Raw genomic sequence first — 24,344 nt, forward strand, 5'->3', positions numbered from 1 at the left:
ATCGTGAATGAAAAATTGTAATATTATGTGTATGTTACGGACAAAATAGAAAATTCGGTATTTTATAAAATGCCCGAGCAATGAGTAATGACCTAAATCTAGCTGAGAATATAAAATATGAAGTTCTTTTTTGAGTTTTATTTAAGTAGATAAATTAAAAAAACAAATGATTATAATATACATTTTATTCCTTTATCAGTTTTTGGTTAAACATTTAAAAAATAATAATGATTTTATATTTTATTACTATTTGTTGGAACATGGAATACTGCCATAGTGCCATGGCATTTAGTTGTACAAAGTCGTCCGGCAGCTTTGCATTTTATTGTCTTACATATTTTTTGTAAACACAAACATCGATCATATTCCTGACCACCCAAGTTTGATCATTTTCTTGCCGCTCCTCTTAACGGGCTTACCATAATATTTAATTGTGGCACGTCTTCAACTTTAATGAAGAACTCCTTACATATAATACATAATTAAACACTGGTTATAGGTCTGAAGTTGTGTACTGTTGCATCAATACATGTCATATATGTTACAAATTACAATACTATAATACAAACACAAATACTATTAATATTAAGATTTTCAGAAAACAATAATATCCAACAAGTGAAAATCCAAAACAAATCATACAATATTCAATAAGCTATAAACATGGATTCCACCAAGCTAAGTTAAGATATCAATTTTACGAAATAAAATAATAATACGCATAATCTTACGCTTAGTCAACAAGTGCAATGTAATTAAGCTAAATTTAATATCGATTCTAAAATTGATATATAAAGAATATGTGAAGACAAAAAAAAGTCAGTGATCGTGTGATTCGATATTACCATTAAACACCAGTATTTAATTAAAGTGCTTACAAGATTTTCGTTCGTTTAAGTTCGAAGTAATCGGTGTATATGACAATACATAATATTATATTAGGTAGTTATTTTATCAAACACAAAAATACATAATAATATAGGTAGCATATTTTAATAATATAATAATATATGAATACTTTTCATCAAGTTCATATTGTAAACATATTGGAATTTCTGCATATTATCCTTAATGTATAAATTTAAAATTTTTAGTTGTACATGTATTGTGTACCTTTTGGTGGGTGCAACATTTCTAAAATCTGTGGCTCTGAAGAAAAAACGGAACCTGCAGTAGATGTATCGATTATATTATGTATATTCAGTATATTATATATAAATAGGTATACCTACTAGTATAGCACTTAATATTATTAACTTTTGATTAACTCGCCTATGTTAACATTTTCATTTCTTCAAGTTTATTATTGTCGTTATAATACCATTCATATTTTCAATCATATATATTTACGGCCTATAAACTAATATCAAACATAATCCGCCTGTATCCAATACAAAATATTTTTCAAGTGGTCGAAGCATTATCGATAAAATCCAATTGGATCAATATCTTTAATAGTCGTAAATGCGTATATTGCACTATTGCTATTGCTTTTTATACGTCACATATACTATTGTACCTAATATATATAATATATATATATGTCAAATTTGATATAATATGTATACAATATATATATATATATCGACAGGTCACAGCAGAGTATATAAGACAAGTAAGTTTTTGTACAATCAATAATGTACAGCCGAATGGAGAGTGAGTTTTGAGTGCGCTTGTCGTGCAATATGAGATGGATAGAAAAATCACCTCGCAAGTCGTGATTGTAATATTTGTATGTATATATGGGTACAGGTCGACGAAAGATTTTAACGACACGACAGCTGCAATGCCGCTATGGTTCCCGTGTATAATACTTTCTATATATGTTATTGGTATATATGTGCGCTAGAATGATATAATTTATTATATATATACTAACCACTAATAGTATACCTATACTTTAACAATATGCATTTATTTATACGACCATATAATATAATATATTATTATTGTAACGTTGTTTATTATTATTTTTTTTTTTCATCACATACGTGAGAGTCCAAACTATTTTAATTGGACCGGACCTGTCAAAACGGATGCATTTGGGTGTGTATGTGTGTGTGTGTGTGTGGAAAAAATAATATTGTGAATTCTCCGCGACCGCCGCTGCTGCGTATAATATTATAAAACTATTACGATACACGTTGACGTGTGTTCGAGTCGTGTGGTATTTTGCCACGGTGCCTGTAAAATACCTATCAGCTGCAGTGTCCCGCGCGTGCGAAAAGCGCGGGGACCGCAGCGTTAAAGTCTCCGACAATCGTCGAAGTACACACGCATCTATACACACTGCAGCTATAGTAATATTATTGGACGGTCAACACCGGGCGGTCCGGCAATAACCGGGCCTGACAGTCGGCACTTTATTTCTTGGAACGAACTTAATCGTTTGTTGGAGACTCGTATGTCAAGTACCCATACCCGTGTAATATTTGATATGATAAAATTTAATTTAATATACTCCATATATATATATATAGGTAGGTATTATAATACGACGTATACCTAATATACCTATATTATAGCCGTTCAACTCTAGTAGGTATGTTATTATGCATGCCTAGGTACGACGCCTTTCGTCGTGTCCGCCGACTAGGCGATTCGTCACAAATCGGTGATCGGTAAAAAGCTCCGGGAGACCAGAAATCATCCATCGACGTCGTAGGCTGATCCGCGACTGGTCACGCGTAGTAGGTATATGATAATAATATAATATTATAATGACCCGTGCAGTTGCATATATTATAATACGCGTGACCTACGACCTACCTATATATTATTATACATATAACATATAATATGGGATATGTAAACGTATTATTATGCTAAAAATAGAAAATAAGTTACCTATTTTTATACCTATTATGTCTTATGATAAAAACCTGGGCTACAGGTATGTAATACGATTATCAAGTGTGATTTCAGATTTTGACACCGATGGTATATTTTAGTGAATAGAAAATAGAAAAAAAACTAATCCCCTAAATTTAGAAATAAATAACATACCTATTGGCTATTACTGACTTTTGAACATGTAATTACATGGGCATTATTATAGTTGATGATGAAACAAAAAAAAAATACTTCGACTGTAGAATTCCAATGTAGCATAAAATGTGTAAAATGTAAATTACTATTAAAGTCTATTGGCTTGTAAATATTTTATAGTATATTGTATGTTTAATTACATTGACAATGTCTTACAATATCTCACTACATAGCTAGGAGGCTTGGAAAAATAATTGTATTTGTATAAAACAATAGCTACAGATATTATTCCCCGTTGTGTCCGTTCGTCCATTAGCTATTTACCAGTACATAATATTATAGTACTTACAATAATTGTTGATATTAACATAGGTATTTATATTATATTTATTGTCTGCATATTCTGTACATAGTTATTACCTACAATCGTTAGTACAATTAATTGCACCTATTGGCTATTAAGATATTTACTACGATAGTTGAATTTAAGATGTTAAGGTACTTATATTGTATAAACACCTATTTAATACTAGGTAGCAAAAATATTGGTTAGTGGTAACCAAATTCTGTTTAAATCCTATTTGGAATTCTAGTTTATTGCTTTGTATTAAAGTACGTTTGAAAACCGGAAATTTAGCACACTCGCTTAGCGCAGAGGATTCCTAACTTGTTTTTTGCAGCTTGATACATTTTGAGATATTATTTTTTTTTTTATTATTATTTGATTAAAGGCTTCAATTACGAAGATTATTAGCCTAGTGTTATTTACAAACTAAAAGTATTTATACAATATTAGAAGAGAAAAAAATAAATAATAAAACATAATATGCTATAATGTTACATACAGGAGTATTATAATTTATCATCTAAACCAATTAGTTTAAAAAAATCGAAAATATTGGCGATGTTGGTTTGATTGAGGACTTCTTCGAGTGATGTAGCATTTTTGAGAGCTGACGAGCAGACTGCAGATGCGAATTTGGGATAGTTGATGATTATGTGTTCGATTGTAAGAGGGGTGTTACATGAGTCACATATTGGTCTAGGTTCCTTAGTGACTAGGTAGGAATGAGTAATATTGGAGTGGCCTATTCTAGCTCTGTTGATTATTATTTGTTCTCCCCAAGATGCTGCATTTTCAGGGTATGTCCATTTTGCAAATATTTTTTTGACGTTCCTTAGTTAATTGGTTTAAATGTCATCCCAGTGGTTTTTCCATGATGCGAGGATACGTTTTTAAGCTTCATTTATCAGGTATTTCGCGATGATAATGGTTATGGAAGAGGTAGATCCAGAAGTGACCGCTTCATACGCCATTCCGTCCTCTTTCTCGTTCCCAGACGTTATTTTTTTTTTGGCGATAAGTGATAACTAGTATTTTAAATACTATTTTAAGTATTTTTTTACAAAACTTTAATTTTGATTTTTAGTCTTTTCGTTAATAATAAGACAAATTTTAAATTTTACCCATTACTCATTAGTTTTGAATGTAATTAGTTATTAGCTATTACTTTATTTTTGTAGTGTGTAACCCAATATACTCATATTGTGAAAATATACCAAAATAAAATAAATATCCAAATTTCTAAATAATTGACATTTGGCAGGACATTTTTAAAATTCTTAAATTACTTATGTTTTAGCACAACTTTTTTATTTGTATTTCATACCAATAACAACGTTACCAATAATATTTTTGTCCTTGTTGACCAATTCAACAACCGTAACAGATACTATCCGTAATCGGAAACGAGTTGTTATTCGTGGATACTGTGAAAATTACAAAGCCAACAAAGTAGATGGCGTGGCCTAGATGGACTAGTAATAATGTTGGGCTTAACGTCCTGTTGATCGCCATTACGATTCGAGATATCCTAAATCGTGGTCGGCAGCACTGCAACACAGAAAAAGTGGTATGTTAGTATTATAGACGTATAAAAAATTATTAGTATTTGGTGTATGATTAGTATATTAGTCCAGTGATCAAAGTGGAGGGATGGCATCTAATTTACATTTTCGACTCCTGCACTCATTTTGGGCCTCTCCTAACACTGGATATGTCTAAGCTTGACCAAGTAATAAGTATCCTAGTCTATAGTCAAGTGTCCGGTGTAACCACTTGCCATTGAAGAAGCTTTAAATCTATGTTTTTTAACTAATAATATAGATATCAAGTATAATATATAAAGCAGTGAATTTTTTAAAAAACTAACTTTCACTGGGCACCAAAAATATTTTCTCAAAATAAATATTAAATAACAGAATGAGAGAATAGCATACTTCAAGCTCATTTCTCGTAGATTATTAAAAATAAATATTAATGCTAAAAAGTACAGATAAATGGTAAAAATTAGTAAAAATTATTTAAAATAGGAGGTACCTAATTTCAAGGGAGATATAATATTTGTTCATAACTTAATCATTTATAGGTAGTATAAACTATAAGCATTTTTCTTTTAAACATTGTTTGTCACCCAGTCTTCAAAAATACAGAAAACAAAATATTTTTACTGGATATGACATTGTGTCACCCAGTTTAGTAGTTGCAAAATATTGTATGTCCTTGGTGCTCGGATACATTTTCTTAATCAAAGACTGTTAATTAAGATTGCTGATCACAAAAATTAATTGGCAGCCGATAATATTATTATTAGAGAACAAATACAAATTTAGCACTTTTTATGGCTAATGAATTTTAATTTTTCGTTGAGGTGGTAAATGTTCATTAAGGACTACCGAAATAATTTGTGGATTCGTATTAAATATACTTATTCTTAAATAATTAAATAAATCAAAAAAGCATTAAATTAAATATAATATATTTTTGATATTGATTAAATTAAAAACAATTATATTTTGTATTAGTTGTTATTTTGTTAAATGTAGTATGTGGTATGTAATATGTTAAGTCTAAATATTTAACTAAAAATAATATATATTTTTTATATTGATTAAATTAAAAAAATATATTTTATATAAGCCGATACATATAGAAAAATATGGATATGGAATAAAGGTAGTATGGCGTTGAAAAACCGATTTTTGGTACCAGGAATTCATAAGATATTTGTAACGGACAATGGGCGGCAGAAAATGACAAATACGTACATTTGGTTACATATCGAAAACGCCGAGTGGTAATTTAATATAATATTAAGGCTGTTGAAAGCAACTCATTTTTAAGGTATTGAGCTTAGACAATATTCTATATCCACCGCAAATTATGTGTAACTGTATAGTGACTGATCATTATGGAGCATCTCAAACGGCTCCCATCGAAAATGGTTTTATGAACAGGTGAATTCCCGAATTGCTAACGTTATTACCAGTATACCAATTCGATGTCGATGTACCGGTTATCGGTATACCGTCTAAATTAAAAATAAATTTATTTTACACGAAATACCGAAAATATCTAAAATACCGAAACATAAAACATAATTTCTACACCAAAATTAATTATATATTATACTCACTTACTTACACATCTCTTTTGAGACATTCTGTATGAAGTGGAGAGGAATTTGTGTCGTAAATAACAGGAGCTGTTTGGGAATTGATCTTTTTGAAAGACGGGAGCCGTTTAGGAATAAAGGGAGCTGCGTGAGCTGCGTCCGATCATTAGTGTGCCTGAGTTCCCCGAACTCTTTATGTAATTAAAGATAAACTACTGCCAAGATTCGGTAATCAGTAACGTACTTACGAGCAGTCACACGTCAATAAATTTTGCGGTCAAAAAAATGTCAACATGAAAGTCCCAAAAAGTTCCCTATGTAACATACTTGTAAGACGGAGACGACAAATGCTGTGTATTAAGTTCTCTTAACCGTGACTGAAACACGGGAATAATGTTATGATGTTAGTAAAACAGACATAATATAAAGAATTATAATAGATACATTGTTGGTATATTAGTCCAATACACTAAGTGGCGGGTGGAATACGGGTAGATGGCATCGCTCCACTTCTTATAATTTACATTTTCCACCCCTGACCTCATTTCTGGCCACTTCGAACACTGAGTATTATTACCATGGCTAAGTTTGTCCAAATAGGTATCCAATATTAACAGATTTTAGTCTACTGTCCACTGTGGCCACGACAGACCGCTCACCAACGAAACGGCTTTAAATCTATGTGGTGAGTGATGGTTGAGGCCGACGAGGTGTACCGGTATATGGGCTTAAGGAAACCATGTGAACCGCGCAGGACAGATGGCTCAGTATTCGGTACGTTAGTATATTTACACTCTTGAGATTTGGGAGAGGTCAGTATTGGAGGTGAACGTCTCTGAAGATTAGGTATGTAGCAATATTGTACGAAACCGACGAAAAGTCATTAAAAATGCAGGTCGTCAACAACAACATTTTTACTCTAAAATCAATATAAATGAAATATTATGATTAAATATGTAGGATTTTATGATTTTACATTATTAAATATTAGGTACACTGTATGTCTGTATACCAAGGGTAACCATAACACTTTTTCCAACAAGTAAGCCACATTGAAAAATGTTAGTATCTAGCCTACTACCACTGTTTGTTTAGGTATACTAATTAATAATTATTAATTAATAGTATGCATAAATAACATGAAGCATAAATGAATAATTATAAATTGTTCCTAGTAATAATATTCTATCCTTTCATTATTTCTTCATCGGAAAATTGTATGTTTTTCTTCTCTAGGTAACAAAATGTAATTTACTTTGTATTTAAAGTTGTGCTTAAGTCTTAAGATTGCGTAATCAAAAAACGTGATCAACAGATTTGTTAAGTATAATTAATTTTTTATAAGACTGAAAATTATTCCTCTAAGGATCGACCAGATCGCGATCTCCTGATTGTTAACAATTCCTGTATAGTGTATACAGTAAAGTTTTAAATGCCATAACATCCATTTTGTTTTACTAGCTAGTAACTTTTGAATAATGTTATTTGTGACCTTGGGTGCTGTGACCATTTGTACTGCAAAGAACAAAAATCAAAAAATATTATTTTAAACAATAAAATAAAATGCCGTTTTATAAATATAGATATCAAGTATAATATAGTATAATAAATAATATTATATAAAGTACTTATTCTACGCTTCAACATAGTTACTACTTATTTAGCTTTTTCACTTATTCATTTGGTATCTCATATTTTTTAAAGCAAAATATTGTAAGCACAATCGGTGCTAGGATAATCTTTTAATCAAATTCAAAAAGGATTGCTGATCACGAGAACTTATTGGCAACGGATAATATTATAAGATAACAAATACAAATTTAGCACTTTTTATAGCTAATGAATTTTGATTTTTCGTTAAGGTGTTCGGGTTATTTCGGGCTATCGAAATAATTGATAAATTCGTATTAAATATACGTAAATACTTACTTAAATATTTGAATATATTATAAATCAATAAATCTAAATATTTAACTAAAAATAATATATATTTTTTTATATTGATTAAATTAAAAAATTATATTTTGTATAAGCCGATCCATGTAGAAAAATATGGATATGGAATAAACGTAGTATGGCGTTAAAAAACCGATTTTTGATACCAGGAATCCATAAGATATTAGGAACATACAGCAGGCAGCAGAAAATGACAGAAATCCGTACGTTTAGTTACATATCCGAAACGCCGTGTGGTAATTTAATATAATATAAATAATATATTAATTAATTTTAACATATTTTTATATAGTTAAGGTGAATAAACTTATGCAAGAACCCCTAATAACTAATAACATCTGGTTTCTAATTTAGTACATAGAGTTTAGGGTATATGACCAAATGGAAAATACTAAAATACCTATCATTTACAAAATTGAACTACAATTTTTTTTTTTTATTACACTGATAGCAACTTATAAGGAACCTTGTACTAAAATATTTAAGTTGTTTGACTTAACGAAAAAATATTTATAGACAATAATCAAAAATAACAAGAAATAGGAAATTTCTCATGACTATCTCAATGGGTCAAAATATTTTTAAAACCTTATCTTGTATGGACAATTTTCTTATAAGCATTAGGTGAAAAATGTTAAGTATTTATTCATTTTTGATTAACATAAAAAATCAAAATACATTTTGTCGAAAACTGATTTTGTTTGAAAATTCCAGTTTTTTTTGTTTTTGGAAACTAAACTGAATATTTTTCTTTTTCGAATCCACTAACTTCCAACTATATTCACTTTCCTACCAAAAAAACATACTGAACTAGAAAATTGCATCTTTACTGTCCCATTAGATGACGAGACATGTAAAACAAAACACACATTGTACCCACAATATAAATGCTCCATTCAGAATCTAAATTTTACTTGAAAATGATTCAAAAAAAATTTATTTTATCATATTCTAATTTAAAAAAAAATGATCAACAGACAAAATCCATTATTCAACTATCTTTCGGATAACTTAACAAGAGAATACAAGGTCAATACATCAATACTAAAGTGGTTATATACTTAAAGTTTACTGTTTAAAGAATTATTTATTCATTAAAGAAATGAACTCGAGCCCGTGTACAATTTTTAACTGGCCTATGTTACATTCTCAAGTTACTTCATAAAAATATAAAATCAATATAATGTTTATCTTAAAAGGTAAATAATATGAATTCTTTAGTACTGAACTGCAACTAAATTTGTCTTAATATATAATATTTGAGCTTATATAGGTTATCAATTTGCTCGTATTCGTTGTGACGTGCTGGCAGATTACTTATTTTTTTTTTTGCTTTCTATGTTCTCTAGTAACATTCAGTTGTCCATAACTGCATTAAAGAATGTGTTGATTATAATTTGTCGTAAAAAAGTTTTGTCTTGCTCAATTAAAAAAAAAATAGTTCCATATTTTTTTATTTTATATTTGGCCACTCTACAAGTGATGGTCTTAAGATACATTGTCCTAATCATTAATAATAAAAAAAAAACGAAAAGAGATTTTTATGCATAATGTCTTTTTAGGGAATTTTTGGCATATTTTAGCATTATTTAGTGCATAATTAATGCATGCATATCTAACATATTTTTAGGGAATGCAATTTCCCCCCCTGATTATTATATTATTTTGAATGATAATATTTTTAAATTAATTAATTAAGCCTATGTTTGAAATAAAAATAAAACATATATAATAAAAATTTTAATAAATGTTATTCTTACAACATATATTTACAGATAAATTGTAATATAATAATAATTATGTACTGCTAATCCCATGAAGCAACTGGGAAAATAGTTTTTATTTCTGCGGTATCTGCATCTTTTTTCGTCTTTAAGGTTTGAGCATAACTTGGAGTGCCTACACTATTATTTTTCAAATCCACATCAGTGATGCTTGATAGAGCTGAAGAGTCAGCATCTAAAAAAATTTTAAAAATAAGTAATTAAAACAATAATTTACTAAGGTTTTTGATAAATAAATTTCTTAATAAGGTTGTTTTCCGTTAAATGTTTTTTAAATTCTAATATATTATATTTAATACACCAACAATTACATATATATTCGTTTTGGTGTTTAAGGCACAATAGAATAACATTTTTTTGAGTTAAGACTTAGATTATTGAAAGTAAATTCTACATAATCAAATTTTAATGTTTTCTGTAATGTGGTGACTTTTACAAGTTTATGAACATAATGGAATCACAGAATTAATCCTAAGTCCTTGATTTAAATTATAAATTAAACTAAAAAAAAAAAAATTATACCAATAAACACATGGTGACTTTCATTTAGACTTCCTAAAAGTACAGAAAAAAACTCTGTTGATCACACATTGAATTTGTAATCAAATAATATACAGTTTCATGGTTAGATTAAAATTATATTTGTTAAATTTAATAAATTAGTAAGAATCTACAAAAATGATACCTAATTCAGTAGATTCGTCTCCTTCCAATATAGGACTTATAGTTCCTCCTCTAGAAACTCTCCGTCTATACATTTAAGAAAAATAATAACAACAATAAATAAAAACAAAATAAATAAATAAATTGAAAAAAAATACCCCCGTGAAATACGTGGGACTTTTTCTGGTGTCTGGCCATCATCAGATGAATCTTCAACAATTGAAGAATCAACATTGTCCTTAGGAGGTGATGAAGAACAATTGCTTATCTTTCTCTTTATTGCTGTTGGTGCATTAGAAGTATATGTATCTTTGTAGTAAACGGACCAAGGTAACAACATAATATTTTTATGAAGGGCTTGTAATTTTGGCAAAATTTTATTCATTGCTTTTGCTTGAGATCCGTCTCTCAATGCCACCCAAGCTGATGTATCATTTATATACTTAATGAATACATTAGCTATAACAATACAATAAAATATTATAATCTAAGATATGAGTATTATTTATCTTGTTTTTTTTTTTTTTTTAATTATGTAACTTACTAAATGGGCTGAATATGTTTGTGATATCAATAGTTTTCCATTCTGGAGGGAATGTAATATGATAAACATGGCTCCTTTGAAGTTGAGCTATAAAATACAATTATTTATGAATTTAGGTACATGTAAATCTTTAAGTCACACTTTATTTATTTTCAGTATTAAACACAGAAATGCCCAACCTTTTATTCTTAGCGGCCCACATTGGTGAACAATTCTCTACGGCTCACTCAAATATAAAAATATGAATGATCACAATCTTAATCTAACATTTGAAAATTATTTAAGTATTATATCTGAAATTAAATTGTTAGGTTGCAAAATAGAAGAGGTTTTATCTCCAGGAGTAACTCCTACACCCTTGATAAAATATAATATACCGTATTTTAGTAATTCAGAATATTTATTCTATGCTAGAAAAAACTTTCAAAATGAAATTATATTTCTTATATTATGTATACATTTCTGTGAAATATAAGGTGACAAACAAAATAAAATGCCCATTCTTAGTAGAAACATTTAAGATTCCGCTGTGGTGGAAGTAATACTAACACAATTTCAAACACATCTGATACCAAAAAAAAAAAGTAGAAAAATTAAAAAGTATTTTAAACTTACGTTCGGGACCATTCAAGTTTAAACACGGATCTTCATTATATCGAATCATATAGAGCCTAAAATATAATAATACAATGATAAATTTGGTAAAATTAAATAATAAAATTAAATTAAAAATATGTACTTATTCTCATATGGCTTAAGGTATGAAGAATCTGTAGAAATGTGTTCTTTGATACCTTTCACTTTAGCTGAAATCAAATAAAATAACTATGAAGAAGGAGTTGAGTAAGTATTAAGTACTGTTGTCTACCGTGAATTATATAGATAAAATGGTTTTCTGGGACCAGAAGACATGTTATTCTATTCAGTTCTAATATTAAAGTTAAGAAAAATGTCTCATACAAAAGTATTGATAAATAAATTAATTATAACAAAAGGCGTTAATTTTATTATTTCAAGGTTTTTTGTTATTTATTTTGTTTTTATATTATACATTTAATAAAATATGACTATAGATAGGTGTGCTATATTATTCATATTGTTGGTAGGTATTAGGTACATAAAAGTATCAAAAGTAATAAAGATTCAAAAGAGCCTCAGTTCAAAAGAAAAAAGAAAAAAGGTACACTATGCTTTAAGAGGACATCACACTCTCACACATGCAAAGATGGTAGTATTGTAACTACTACAGAAAGATAGAAACTGTTTAGAACATTTCACCACATTGTTTTTTGGTTCCACCGAAGAAGGCACCACACCTGCATGTGTTGTCTGTCTCAAGTGAAACAATTCAAATTTGAGTTTGGCAAAATGAATATTAGAATAAATTGCCTACTTCATATCAAACATAAGTGTAAGAATATTATTAGTGTTCTCTAGTTGGGTTTTGACTATATTTTAAGTTTTCAATGAGGTATAAGCAATTTTATATTTTTATATTTTACTTACTCATAACTAGCTTAAACATTAAAATATAATGAAAAACCAGAGACAGAACACTATATTATATTTGATAATAGTTCACTCTATTATTTAAGCCTACAATATAAAATTAGTTCTGCAAAACTAAGTGGAAACAAAAAAAATATATTGAGCAATGTGCTAAACCGTTACTGTAGTAAAATACTACAATCTTTATTTTAAATAAAATAATAAACATTTGCTTTTGTCAATGCCCATATTGGAGTTTATTTAGAATAATTATTTTATTTTAGTGGAATCCATAGATACTCTGTCCATGTCAGGTATATTAAGAAGTTTTAACACAATACATATATTTATACATAAAAAATATTTTAATAATATAATTTAGTTGTTAAAAAATGTAAGCAAAAATTAAATTGTTGTATTTTAACATATATTATTACATTTAAGCATGTTGTTAGCTCATTAGAGTGAATTTACCATCATCAAAATCAAAGTTAAGAAAATTAACCATGTTTGAATATTGATATTTTACAATATTCAAATTTTTAAGTAAGTTCTGAATATTTTTAAACTGTAATATTACACATGCTTAAAACTATTAAAATATTGTGAAAACTAATAATAACAAGGATAATGTTCTTATTTATAAATTTGACAATAAGTTAATTCATTATAATATTAAAGCTTACAACATGTACTGTGCCACTCTATTCTACATAATACACTACCATTGTTATAAATTGTTGTGAAAACTCACCGTATAAATTGCAAAGATTGACAAAAACAGTAGCGGTCAAATATGCATCATAACCAGCATCATGCAACTTAGATTCGTCCTCAGAGTAACCAACTTCAGGAACCTCTGGTTCTATAACACAAATAAATGTTTTACTAAAAAACAATTCAAATAAAGTAAGGTAAAAATTAGTTACCCAAGTCTGTATAATTTTGACATTGTTCTGATAGTGACTTTTTTAAATCGTTCAGTACGGTTGAACCAAAAAATCCTTTAAGTGGTTCCGTACCACTTATATATTTTGTATCCAAAAACCTTAACAAAAATTAATCTTACACAATAATTTTAATTTTAAAATATAATAATATTATTGGATAAGATATGACAAACCGATATGATATTGTTTTAACCATAGCTTGAAATTCACTATAGCTTGATGGCAATGGTAAACAAAACTGATGAATCATATGACAAACATCCAATGTCATGTTGTGACCAACAACTGGTTTATTCTTGAAACAAATAATATCAAATAAGTAAATAAAAATGACTACCATCTAGATAATATAAAATACATACAGAAGCTATAATTTTTTTCAAGACTGCTGAAAAACCAACAGCTTTCTCTAACTCAATCTGTTCCCGTTCCATCCTTTCATGTGCCATCAACAATCTTGTTCTTCCTTTGAAAGCTACCATCACATTACCAAAATCTTCTACTGTTCTTGACTGTAAACTTACTTTAGTATCTGAATACCTTTTATAAACTTCCTAAAAAATATTGCTAACATTAAAAAAGTATTGATCTATAAAAACTGGTTTAATATCAAAAATTGGCTTAATACTAATGTAAAATCACACATTGTAAGCTCAATAATAAATTTGCAAAGTTATTGAGGTTGAAAATAATATATCCTATACGTAGTCAAGTAATTATGAGCCATCACTCTTTGTATTTATATTTATATATTTTTTACGTACTACAAATTGATAATTTTTTTTATTTTATTTCACTGATAAATTATACTTTTTTTGCTTAATAAATAAATAATATTTTGTTCATAGTTTTTCGACAAAATATAAGTATTAATCACATGATTTTGTAAAATTTTCATTTTGCTTAATGTTATAACTAATAGTTTCAAACAATTATGAAAGATTAAGTGCATAATGTGCATGCAGACTGAACCACCAAATACTGTAGACATCCTAAACATTGCTAAGTGCTCTGTCACAGGTCGTAATCTTTGATAACTGACATGGTTTCAACTAACTGTTGTGCCGTGTTGGCCTATTATAACATTTGCCATTTATGGTGCAGATGAGTGAATAATACCAATTTTTGTCAGCCAAGCGGTTTAGTCTTAATATTATGCTGTCTATTATCACTTAAGTATTAATTATTGAATAATTTTTGTCTCAAATTAACTATTGAGTAGGTATCTGAATATAGTTATTTAGCATAAATAAGTAATAATCTAATGTATTTTTATATTTAATATTATTTAATTTATCAATTAACTAACCTGATAGATAAGTTTACGAACAAAAGAATTGGTTTTCTCTGCAATGATGACTTCAGAAACTGTTTCACTTTCTAAAAGTTCTTTTACTTTTTCACTGTCAACAAATGTTTTATCAAATTAATATAAGTAGTATGGCAAAATATACAAATTAAGTGCACAATTTTTATTAATACCTAATTATTTAAGTTCTAGTTTTAGGTTTCTAAACATAAAAACACCTTATATCTCAATGTACCCGTCTGTTTGTTACCCAGAACATAGTTACGATCGTTAATATTAAAAAATGTAATTATTGTCACAGTTAATGTACATAAATCGAGCATGTAATTATAGTTAATTACATTTTATTAAAATACAGAAACCGAGAGTTTTATACACTCACAGAATGAACTTTCCTAACTTGTTAATATTTTAATATATTTTTGATGCATAATTGAATAATACTTTAAAGTTGTAAAGGATAAACTAATCTATATTCTACTTATTACATAACTTTAAGATGCCGAATAAAAATAAATTTACCAAGCCGTTTCTATATCTGCTTTATGATTGTCTGGTATGGGAATACATTCAGAGACTTTTGATGGTGTCTGAGCCTGTAAACAATTTTGCTTATATCGATTAAGCAATTCATTTTGCAATACTTGTTCATCGGGCACAGTAAGGAAAGGAATACCTAGTATGATAAAAATTATTATTTTAACATAGAATATAATATTAAACTATTATAAATTACCATGTTTAAACAGTTTATTAAAGTCAAAATTGTGATTGCTAAGAAATTCCATGCTAGAAGACTGACAGAGAAATCGGCAATCTGGGGCATATCGACTCATGGGCTTTGGAAATGTATAAAAATTATACGCCCTGTATGTAAACCTGATGAAACACAGACAAATTATATTAAAACACGATCAAATATTCATAATCATCTGGTGATTTTATACTTTTTCTTTTCAGCATTATATTTGACAGCACACAAACCAAATTGAACCATCAAAAAGTCCATGCAATTACTTCTGAGTTTCTGGTAGTACTGAGCAGCCGTATCGAATATGCTAACCATAGTTCCATTGTGAAGACCGGTGAATTCTCCATCAATGGCAATGAAATCACACTCAGCAATGGCCTGTTCGATTTCCGGCAACAACTGATAGAAATCTAAACAAATACATGATTAACACAATTGAACGGAGTCTACAGACACACAGCAAAATATGTTCTACTCACTCTCATTGACCACATCCATATTTTGCGGACAACGTGTGGAACGTGGAATCAATTGAGATGCTTCTACTGACCAAATCAGGGAATCATTTAAGCGAAAAAAATGCAAAAACGTAAAATACACTCCAGTAGTCCAGTTTGATCTCGGACAAAAATTTCAATAAATATTAATAGTGTCGTACAGCTCCGTGGAGAAATTAGCAGAGATAATTAATTATCGATTAACGTCCAGAAAATATTTGGCTTTCGTAGTTCGTGCAGACGTAAAATAACAATTAATATCAAATAATTTGCAACAATAGTTTTGAAAGTGCAGTACCGCAACCGCACTAATTGTTTATTCATTTATTGCTGTTTGCTAATCAGTAATCACAAAATATGACATTATGTTTGCGGCGCTCGCTGTTGCATGTTAGGCAACTTACTTTCATCAAGAATCAATCGCACGTTATCTGTAAAATAATATTTTAATGTCTTATATGTGCGTTCACTTGATTAGGTTACTGCACGTGGCCGACAGTTGTAATTTGTGATAGCAAATAATATACTAATCTATATTCTATGTAGACATGTAAAGATCAAAGATGTAATCAGTATTCAGTAGTCACTATATAGTCGACCGGTCGCCAGTGTCTGCGACCGTTGGTTGTGTACTTGTGTCGGTATTTGCACTTTTGTGTTTTTTGAATTTTTTTATTCGTTTGTCATTTTGTTCTTTCTGATTTAATATATTCTGTGGTATCATCATGACAAAATGTATTAATATATACTTTGTCATTAATTATTGTCGCTTAGGAACCGGAATATTATGATTCGAAAACGTTAAACGACAAAATCCAGGAACATAAAAACGTTCGACGCTCAACACTTTCGAGTCTTGACGCTCGAGTTCTATTGTTCAAAGTCGGCTTTACGGACTTAAACGATTATTTAACACTTAGAGGCTGCTAGTCTAGTAGTGGCGATGGAACAACAAACTGATGTCGTGGACGCAAAGTTGCACGAAGGTACCTACGACCTGCCTACATACAACAAAATCGTTACCTATTTGTCTAATGAATTTCGGTGCTATTCAAACGATTTTAGGGGAGTTAGGGGAGGAGAAGGGAGAAGCCACTAACTTATTTTTCTGTAAAAATGAAATACATTAGGTTTTGTTACTTAAGTATATTTGTAATTTTTTAGTAATTGATTTGTATGTTTTAATCTTATATCAAAGATTTATTTTTGAAACCCAAAAGTTATAATGAATGAAAAATATTAGGGGTTTAATTTAGAACTAAAAGAGTGTAACATTTTTAATTGTATGGCAAAATATATGTACCCTATACCTATATAAATTAACCAAAGACTTAGGTGAAGAGTTTATTAAATTTTAGGGTAGGCTAAAATCTTCTTACTCAAAAGGAGCCTTTTGATTACAGTTATTAATATGTCATACACCATTTAAATAATTATCTTAATGTTGGGTTTAAAGGGGACTTTTTATTAGGAAATGTTAGGTACTAGTTTTTTTTTTATAATGATTTGGTAGGTAAGTTTTTAACTATTTTTTGATTGAAAAAAAATTGCTTGGAACCTTTTAAAGATTAAAGTATAATCTGTTAAAGGAAATACTTTTAGTCGAAATTTATCCAAAATTGTACACCTATTATAAACCTGTTGAATTCTTCTTAGAACTTAACAACGTTATTACCTATCATATTTATTTACTTAATTTATATTAATAAAATGAATTATTATATATCTAATTATAATATTAATAATATTTTTTTTCCTAGTTGTTAAACAGTCTCTAAAAGATGGTCCTAATTGGAACAACTTTGCATTAACAGTTGAAACAGAAATAAGAAAAATCTTAAAAGAAAAACGTGTAATCAATAGTACTACAGAAAAGAAACCTGAACAATCTGAAACAATTGAGTTGATTAACAAGCTCATATCTGAATACATGGATTGGATGGGATACAAATTGACAAACTCAATGTTTAAGAAAGGTACATGTAAAAAAAAAATACTAACTCTAATGAGAGTATATAATTAATGTACATTTTATTATTTCAAGAATTGGGAACCGAGTTAAAGACAAATGGTTATCGGAAGCAGATGACTTCATTATTATGCCTTGAAGACAGCGATGAAACATTAAAACTGTAAGTGTTGGGTATCTAATGACTATTGCCTATTACATGGGTATTGACTGTTGATCATTGGGTACCTAATAATAGTGCCTATAATATCTAATTTCTAATATCATGTTCATTGTTCAATAATTTTTATTTTTTGTTTCAGGCCTCTTCTTACAGTGTTAATAACAATGTTTAAGAATAAAGACGGAGACAATAAAAAACCTTTAGATATTTGAGGCATAACCTTCCATTTAAACCAAATACTTTTATATTACTTATGTATTATACATCTCTGTAAATTATTGTAATCTTTAGTTATACGATATAATTTAATGTAAAGATTAATATTTTACAACTGTTCTGTTGTAACAAATATAACTGCTAAGCAATAAAAAAAAAGATAATGTTTTTATTGAGTAGGTAACAAACAATTCCAAACTTGGTTACCTTAGCGATTTAAGTGTGATCAATAATACCTACGGCTCCTGGTATAGGACCACATCATTCCTCCGGTGTTCTGGTAAAGTCTGTGAATGCACCGTACTCTGTATTGTAACACCTACCTATAGGCTATTGATAATTTTATAACAATATAATATACCACTCGTTACAATGCCAGGTGAAGTGTCGCAAAGTTTTGAACCTAAAACCGAAAACTACCATGGTAACGAGATAGTGACTGTCAAGTTCCATACGGATGCAAACGAAACACTGACACAGGCATTCGACCTGAATACCAACATTGGTGCTCTCAGGTCACACCTGCAGCGGACACTGAACACTGACCCACACCGGATCGTCATCGAACGCGAAGAAGCGGAGGGATTAGTTTCACGTCTGGAACATGACGGGCAGACACTCAAGGATCTTGGGGCTACATCTTTGGGCATTTTTGAACTACGCTTGCGGGGCGACGGCATACAGCTTCCCAAACCGCCTGCGTACTACTTGCCAGCGGTGGACGTCATCACAGTGGACGTTAACCACAGGCGACTCGTGGTGGAAATCGAACGGTGTGGCAGGGTGGACGGCCATAAGCGTTGGCTGGGCGGGTACCGGGACAGGCTTACCGGCAAGACGTATTTCCACGCGACCGCACAGACCGATCCCAGGGCTGTCGCGACCGACGCGCCCGCTGTCCAACGGGTGGACTGCCGTACGCAGACTTGCATCGACAGGGCGGTGGGCCGGGCGACGAGCCGACCGGTGTGGACGCAGACCGACAGCGACGACTACAGCGATAGGTTCGGTTACACGGATGGCAGGTGGGTGATACCGAAGCGTTACCACAGTTACGAGTCGTGGTTACGGGAAGATCACGTTCTGAGCAGCGTGCTCAAGATACAGCGAGCTTTCAGGAGAACTTTGGCGGCACGCGAGAGACGGCGCTTAGCAGCCGAAGCTGAAGCGAAAACCGATGACGAGGAACGGCGGCTGCTACGGCAGAGGCAGTCGCGCAGCATGACGTCGGGACCGGACGGCGGTGCCGCGACATCGGCTCTTGAATCCAAGCAGCAGCACTTCTATTCGCTGTACACGATGATCGGAAAGTGGTGGAAGAAGGAGCGGCAGCGAATCAAGGAGATCGAGGCGGAAAACTCAAGGAAGGCGGCGCAGATGAACCTGCTCAAGAAGGAGATCAAGTTCCTGTTGGAGGTGGAGAAACAGCGGTCAGAGCTCAAGTACGAGCTGACCAAGCACGACGACGTGACGTTCTTGAACAAGACGTCCAAGCCGAAGATGTTCAAGAACAAAGCGGGCAAGCTGCTGACCGTGGACACGGTGGGCAACCAGAAGGCCCGGGCACTAAAGGAGATCTATTCGAAAATCGTGATACCGTGCGACGGCGTGAACCGAGCCGAAGCGCTCGACGAGCTGCATGCAGCGGTGTCCGAGTCGTGTTACAAGTACAAGGAACACTTGCTGGCGGCCGTGGTTATGGAAAAGGGTCTGGCCGAAATGGGTGCGGATGCGGACAGCTTGCGGTCGGCGCGATCCCGGGTGGAACAGATGTTCCGGCACTACATCCGGCAGCCGGATGTGAACCCGGAAGCGGACTCTTACTATCGGCCTACCGAGAAGCGCGTACTCAACGTGTACACGTGCATCCGGTGCAAACGCAACTTGGCGGCCACCGACTTCTCGCTGGAGAGCCGCGTGAACCGGACCAACGTGTGCGCCAACTGCGAGTGGACCGAACAGGTGGGACATAAGCGCATCGACATGGCGCCGTACCGGCGCATGTTGAAGGCGCTACGGCACGACGAGATGCAGAAGGCAGCGTACGGGTCCGAGTGTTTCTTGATGCAGCCCACCGAGGTGTACCGGCTGGTGTCCGTCGTGTGGCGCGAGAAGTCGGCTGTCGGCGAGTCGGGTCAACTCAACGGGCTCCGGCTGGTCCGATGGCGTCGTCAAGAGCCCTGGTCGCCGTGGAACTGCGTGCTACTGACCAGGGCCGAAGCGGAGGCCCATTCCCAGCTGGACGGCGACCCAGCCGACTGCTACAACGAACAGTTCGTCCGGTCCGTCATCAACAGGCACCTGATGGCCCGATTGCAATTCAGCAATTTAGTGCAGGCTGTCGACCACCGGACCGCCGACAAGGTGAAACAGCTGTCGAAACATTGGAAAACCGTCGCCGACCGTTTTAACATCAAGACGCAAAAATAGAGTTCGCGTCGAGGTTGGACCGTAACATTTTTTAAGTAAAATCGAAGCTTTTGAAATTTTGGTAAACTCGTTATGTATAGGTAGGGAGCAGACGTTTTATTTAATTAACACCATCGCATTCGCATACGAATAGGTAGGTAGCATATAAAATATCACATAAATAGGCTATCACAGAGATTTAAATTCTTTAAAATATTTTTATTTGGTTACCTAGTTGATAAGAGACAACATATAGAATTGTAGAGGATATCTCTATAGACGAATTGAGTTAGCCGTTAGGTGATTGAGTTTAAGAAGGCTTGATGGGTTGATGGGGGTTTGGGTATAGCCGTATAGGTGGATATTCAGTTTTTACTTGGAGGGGCTTAACAAAGATATATCATATTTAAATAAAAGCTCTGCCCCCCTACACCACCCGTTTTAACATCTTTTAAATATATAACTTTATGTACCCAGACCCAGTACATTATATTTATCATTTTTTTTCTAGGTAGGTTTATATTATATTATAATTTATAATAAAAGATTTCAAATTTATTTAAAAAAACACTATTATCGATTACCTATCCGGCTTTCCACTATATTCCAGACAAGTTAAAATGTTATCAATACCTAATGCATTGTTTTTACTAATATTTTTTAATGCTATTATTAAACCTAGGTATATTATGTTTTGTGGCTTATGCGAGCGAACCCGATATCTATCACTAGTTTATATCAATTAAAATACAAATTTGGAGTGACTAAGAGCCTTCAAATCCCCCCCCCCCAAATTACGCCAATGGGTTTAGTAAGTGCTTGAAGGTTTGTGTGGCTCAGTGTACATGGAATTTTTATAATAGTGGATAGTCGTCAATAGGCTAGTGTTTATATGTTTAAATTTTTGAATCATTGTGGAGGGAGTTGTTACAAACGCACCAGTTATATTAAACGTATTAAGTATTGGAGAATAGAAGTATATTATTACTTATTAGTATAATAATATTGAATTTTTATACTGTACTTCTTAGAATTGAACAGTTAACTACCACACGACTTAGCCGGTCGAATAATGTTTGTTAATATTATTAATAATAATAATAATAATAATAATAATACATACCTATGTCTATTTTGAAAATAAAGAAACATAATAAGTAACATAAATTATTTTAACCGTTAAGGTACATACCTACAACATACTAACCTAAATCATATGACATATACATTATACATATTTTTTGACAATAAGATATACCTAACTCATCACTAAGTAAAATACAAATTTATAATTTATACATTAGTTTGCAAAAATTACTAGACTTGAGGATAAGTGAAATCGAAATGTTAGATCTACCTGTAGGGTATAATAGATTCTAGGAAAAAACCTCGAAAACAAATCTCTTTAAAGAAAATTCTCAATGCATCTACTTAGTGCATAGTTAGTATTGATATTATAAGACAGCGCCCTATACTATAGTACCAACTACCATTAATGCCTAAATAAAGAAAAAAATAATAACCTGTCCATTGTATTCGACAAAGTTAGCGCCCCTTGCGGAAATTGTTGGATACAGCTGTTAAAATAATAATAAATAGAATTAAAAATATTACCACAGAATAGATTAAAAAAATTAAATATATATATATTTATATATTAAAAATATAATCTATTCTGTGATATTACATTATAAATTTATAGTATCTTAGTCAGACATTCAGCTATACCAAAGTTACTCAGTTCGTTTGCAGATAAAATTTTAAAAAAAACATTTAGGAATTTATATACTTTTAGCCAATATAGGTAATATACCTAGGTATTATTCGCAAGCGAACTGAGTAACTTTTTTTTGTAACTGACTGACTGACTATTGATATTGTAATTTTATGTTAATTTTTATAATTATTTTAATAAATTAATTCCGTTACTTAATTTAAGTAAATAGGTAATGCGCTAATTTTGTTTTTATTAATGTTATTATAACTTTTCTACACAATGGTTTTAGTTTTTCCATCTGTTGTTTATACTATACCTAGATATAAATCAGATAGTTTCCCAAATCCTGAACAGTTACCCCAATTATAACTGACCATGTGAGAAGCAGGGATTACCCAATAGTCCACACACTTGTTAGTTGCCGCGATTGCCCTTACCCTTTATTGATTGTCCTTGCAAGGGAGTCTGGTAGGAATTTCGTAATAATACAGCATGCATTATATTTGCAAATATCTGTGTCAGAAACTGTTTTTAATCCTGTTGTGACATCTGAAACCAATGTTAAGGATATCCCCTGTACGTTTGGGTAAAGTAACTACGAACAATAATGAATAAATATAAATCTCGATTCCCCTGTAAATAGATTTTTCGACAAAACGAGCTTAGCGACTGGCAAAAATGAAGGTACTTCTATAGACTACCATGGTTTAATTTTAAAAATGTAATGATTTTTGATTTTATAAAGAAGTTAATTCCATCGGTCGAAGCATATTTCAATATTTTTAATAGTTTTTAATAATTAAATACGAAAAATTGATAACGTTTAAAATAATTATTCCCGTCAAGAATTTACTAAAATTGAAAAAGTGCTCCAACAGAGGAATCGTGTTACTGCATTCAAGTATCTCACACTTTTTAAAAATTAGCACTTTGGAAGTGCTTAAATTTTTGTCAGGCATAAAGGTATTTTAAGTTCATAAATTGATTTTGAATATTTTGATCTAATAACTAAATAACATGAGTGTGCACGTGGGTGATTGGTGTGGAGTATACAATATATATAATTATGTACTAATGATCATTTACTACACACACGACGAGCGGAAACCGCAAAGAATTGCCACACATTAGGCTCAAGCAGCTTACATCGTTTTTTATGCATTTGAGATGAGCAGCAAAGTTGCAATTGTGCACATTGCATGGTGTCATGGTTGGTGATAAAAATAAAGTAACTAACAATAATTCATTGTTTCTAAAATTGTATCAAGTTTTTTGAAATTATTTTTTAAAACAATTAAGTAGGAAACATAACTTATTAACATTTTCAAATATCTAGTTAGGTACCTAACCTAACATATTATTATATATATATATATTTTTTGTTATAAGTATTATTAATATTACATTTAGTAATAATTTATTACTTAAGTTATAGAAATATTATTATAGATACCTCCCTATTTTATTTGTTCTTATAGGTCTATG

The 24,344-nt window shown here is 31.2% G+C and overlaps 3 protein-coding genes across 3 annotated transcripts; 2 read left to right on the top strand and 1 right to left on the bottom strand.

The window, feature by feature from the left end:
* Positions 1-10,131: 10,131 nt before the first annotated feature.
* Positions 10,132-16,386, bottom strand: LOC111041250 (poly(A)-specific ribonuclease PARN-like). The gene is made up of 15 exons (XM_022325471.1): positions 16,368-16,386; positions 16,085-16,298; positions 15,874-16,016; positions 15,660-15,813; positions 15,138-15,231; positions 14,191-14,382; positions 14,002-14,123; positions 13,808-13,926; positions 13,633-13,743; positions 12,130-12,196; positions 12,006-12,061; positions 11,391-11,477; positions 11,005-11,305; positions 10,869-10,933; positions 10,132-10,358 (listed from the first exon to the last, which is right to left on the bottom strand). The coding sequence occupies exons 1-15, from the start codon at positions 16,384-16,386 to the stop codon at positions 10,207-10,209; spliced, it is 1,896 nt and encodes a 631-aa protein (XP_022181163.1). The 3' UTR covers positions 10,132-10,206.
* A 568-nt stretch (positions 16,387-16,954) lies between these two features.
* Positions 16,955-18,892, top strand: LOC111041266. The gene is made up of 4 exons (XM_022325502.1): positions 16,955-17,371; positions 18,146-18,361; positions 18,430-18,517; positions 18,657-18,892. Exons 1-4 carry the CDS (start codon positions 17,329-17,331, stop codon positions 18,727-18,729), a joined length of 420 nt encoding a protein of 139 aa, XP_022181194.1. The 5' UTR covers positions 16,955-17,328; the 3' UTR covers positions 18,730-18,892.
* Positions 18,893-18,916: 24 nt separating this feature from the next.
* On the top strand, positions 18,917-22,772 carry LOC111041265 (IQ and ubiquitin-like domain-containing protein). The gene has a single exon (XM_022325501.1). It carries the CDS (start codon positions 19,106-19,108, stop codon positions 21,161-21,163), a length of 2,058 nt encoding a protein of 685 aa, XP_022181193.1. The 5' UTR covers positions 18,917-19,105; the 3' UTR covers positions 21,164-22,772.
* Positions 22,773-24,344: the final 1,572 nt, after the last annotated feature.

Source organism: Myzus persicae, unplaced genomic scaffold (assembly GCF_001856785.1).
Source record: "Myzus persicae strain clone G006 unplaced genomic scaffold, MPER_G0061.0, whole genome shotgun sequence".
Lineage (NCBI taxonomy): Eukaryota > Metazoa > Arthropoda > Insecta > Hemiptera > Aphididae > Myzus > Myzus persicae.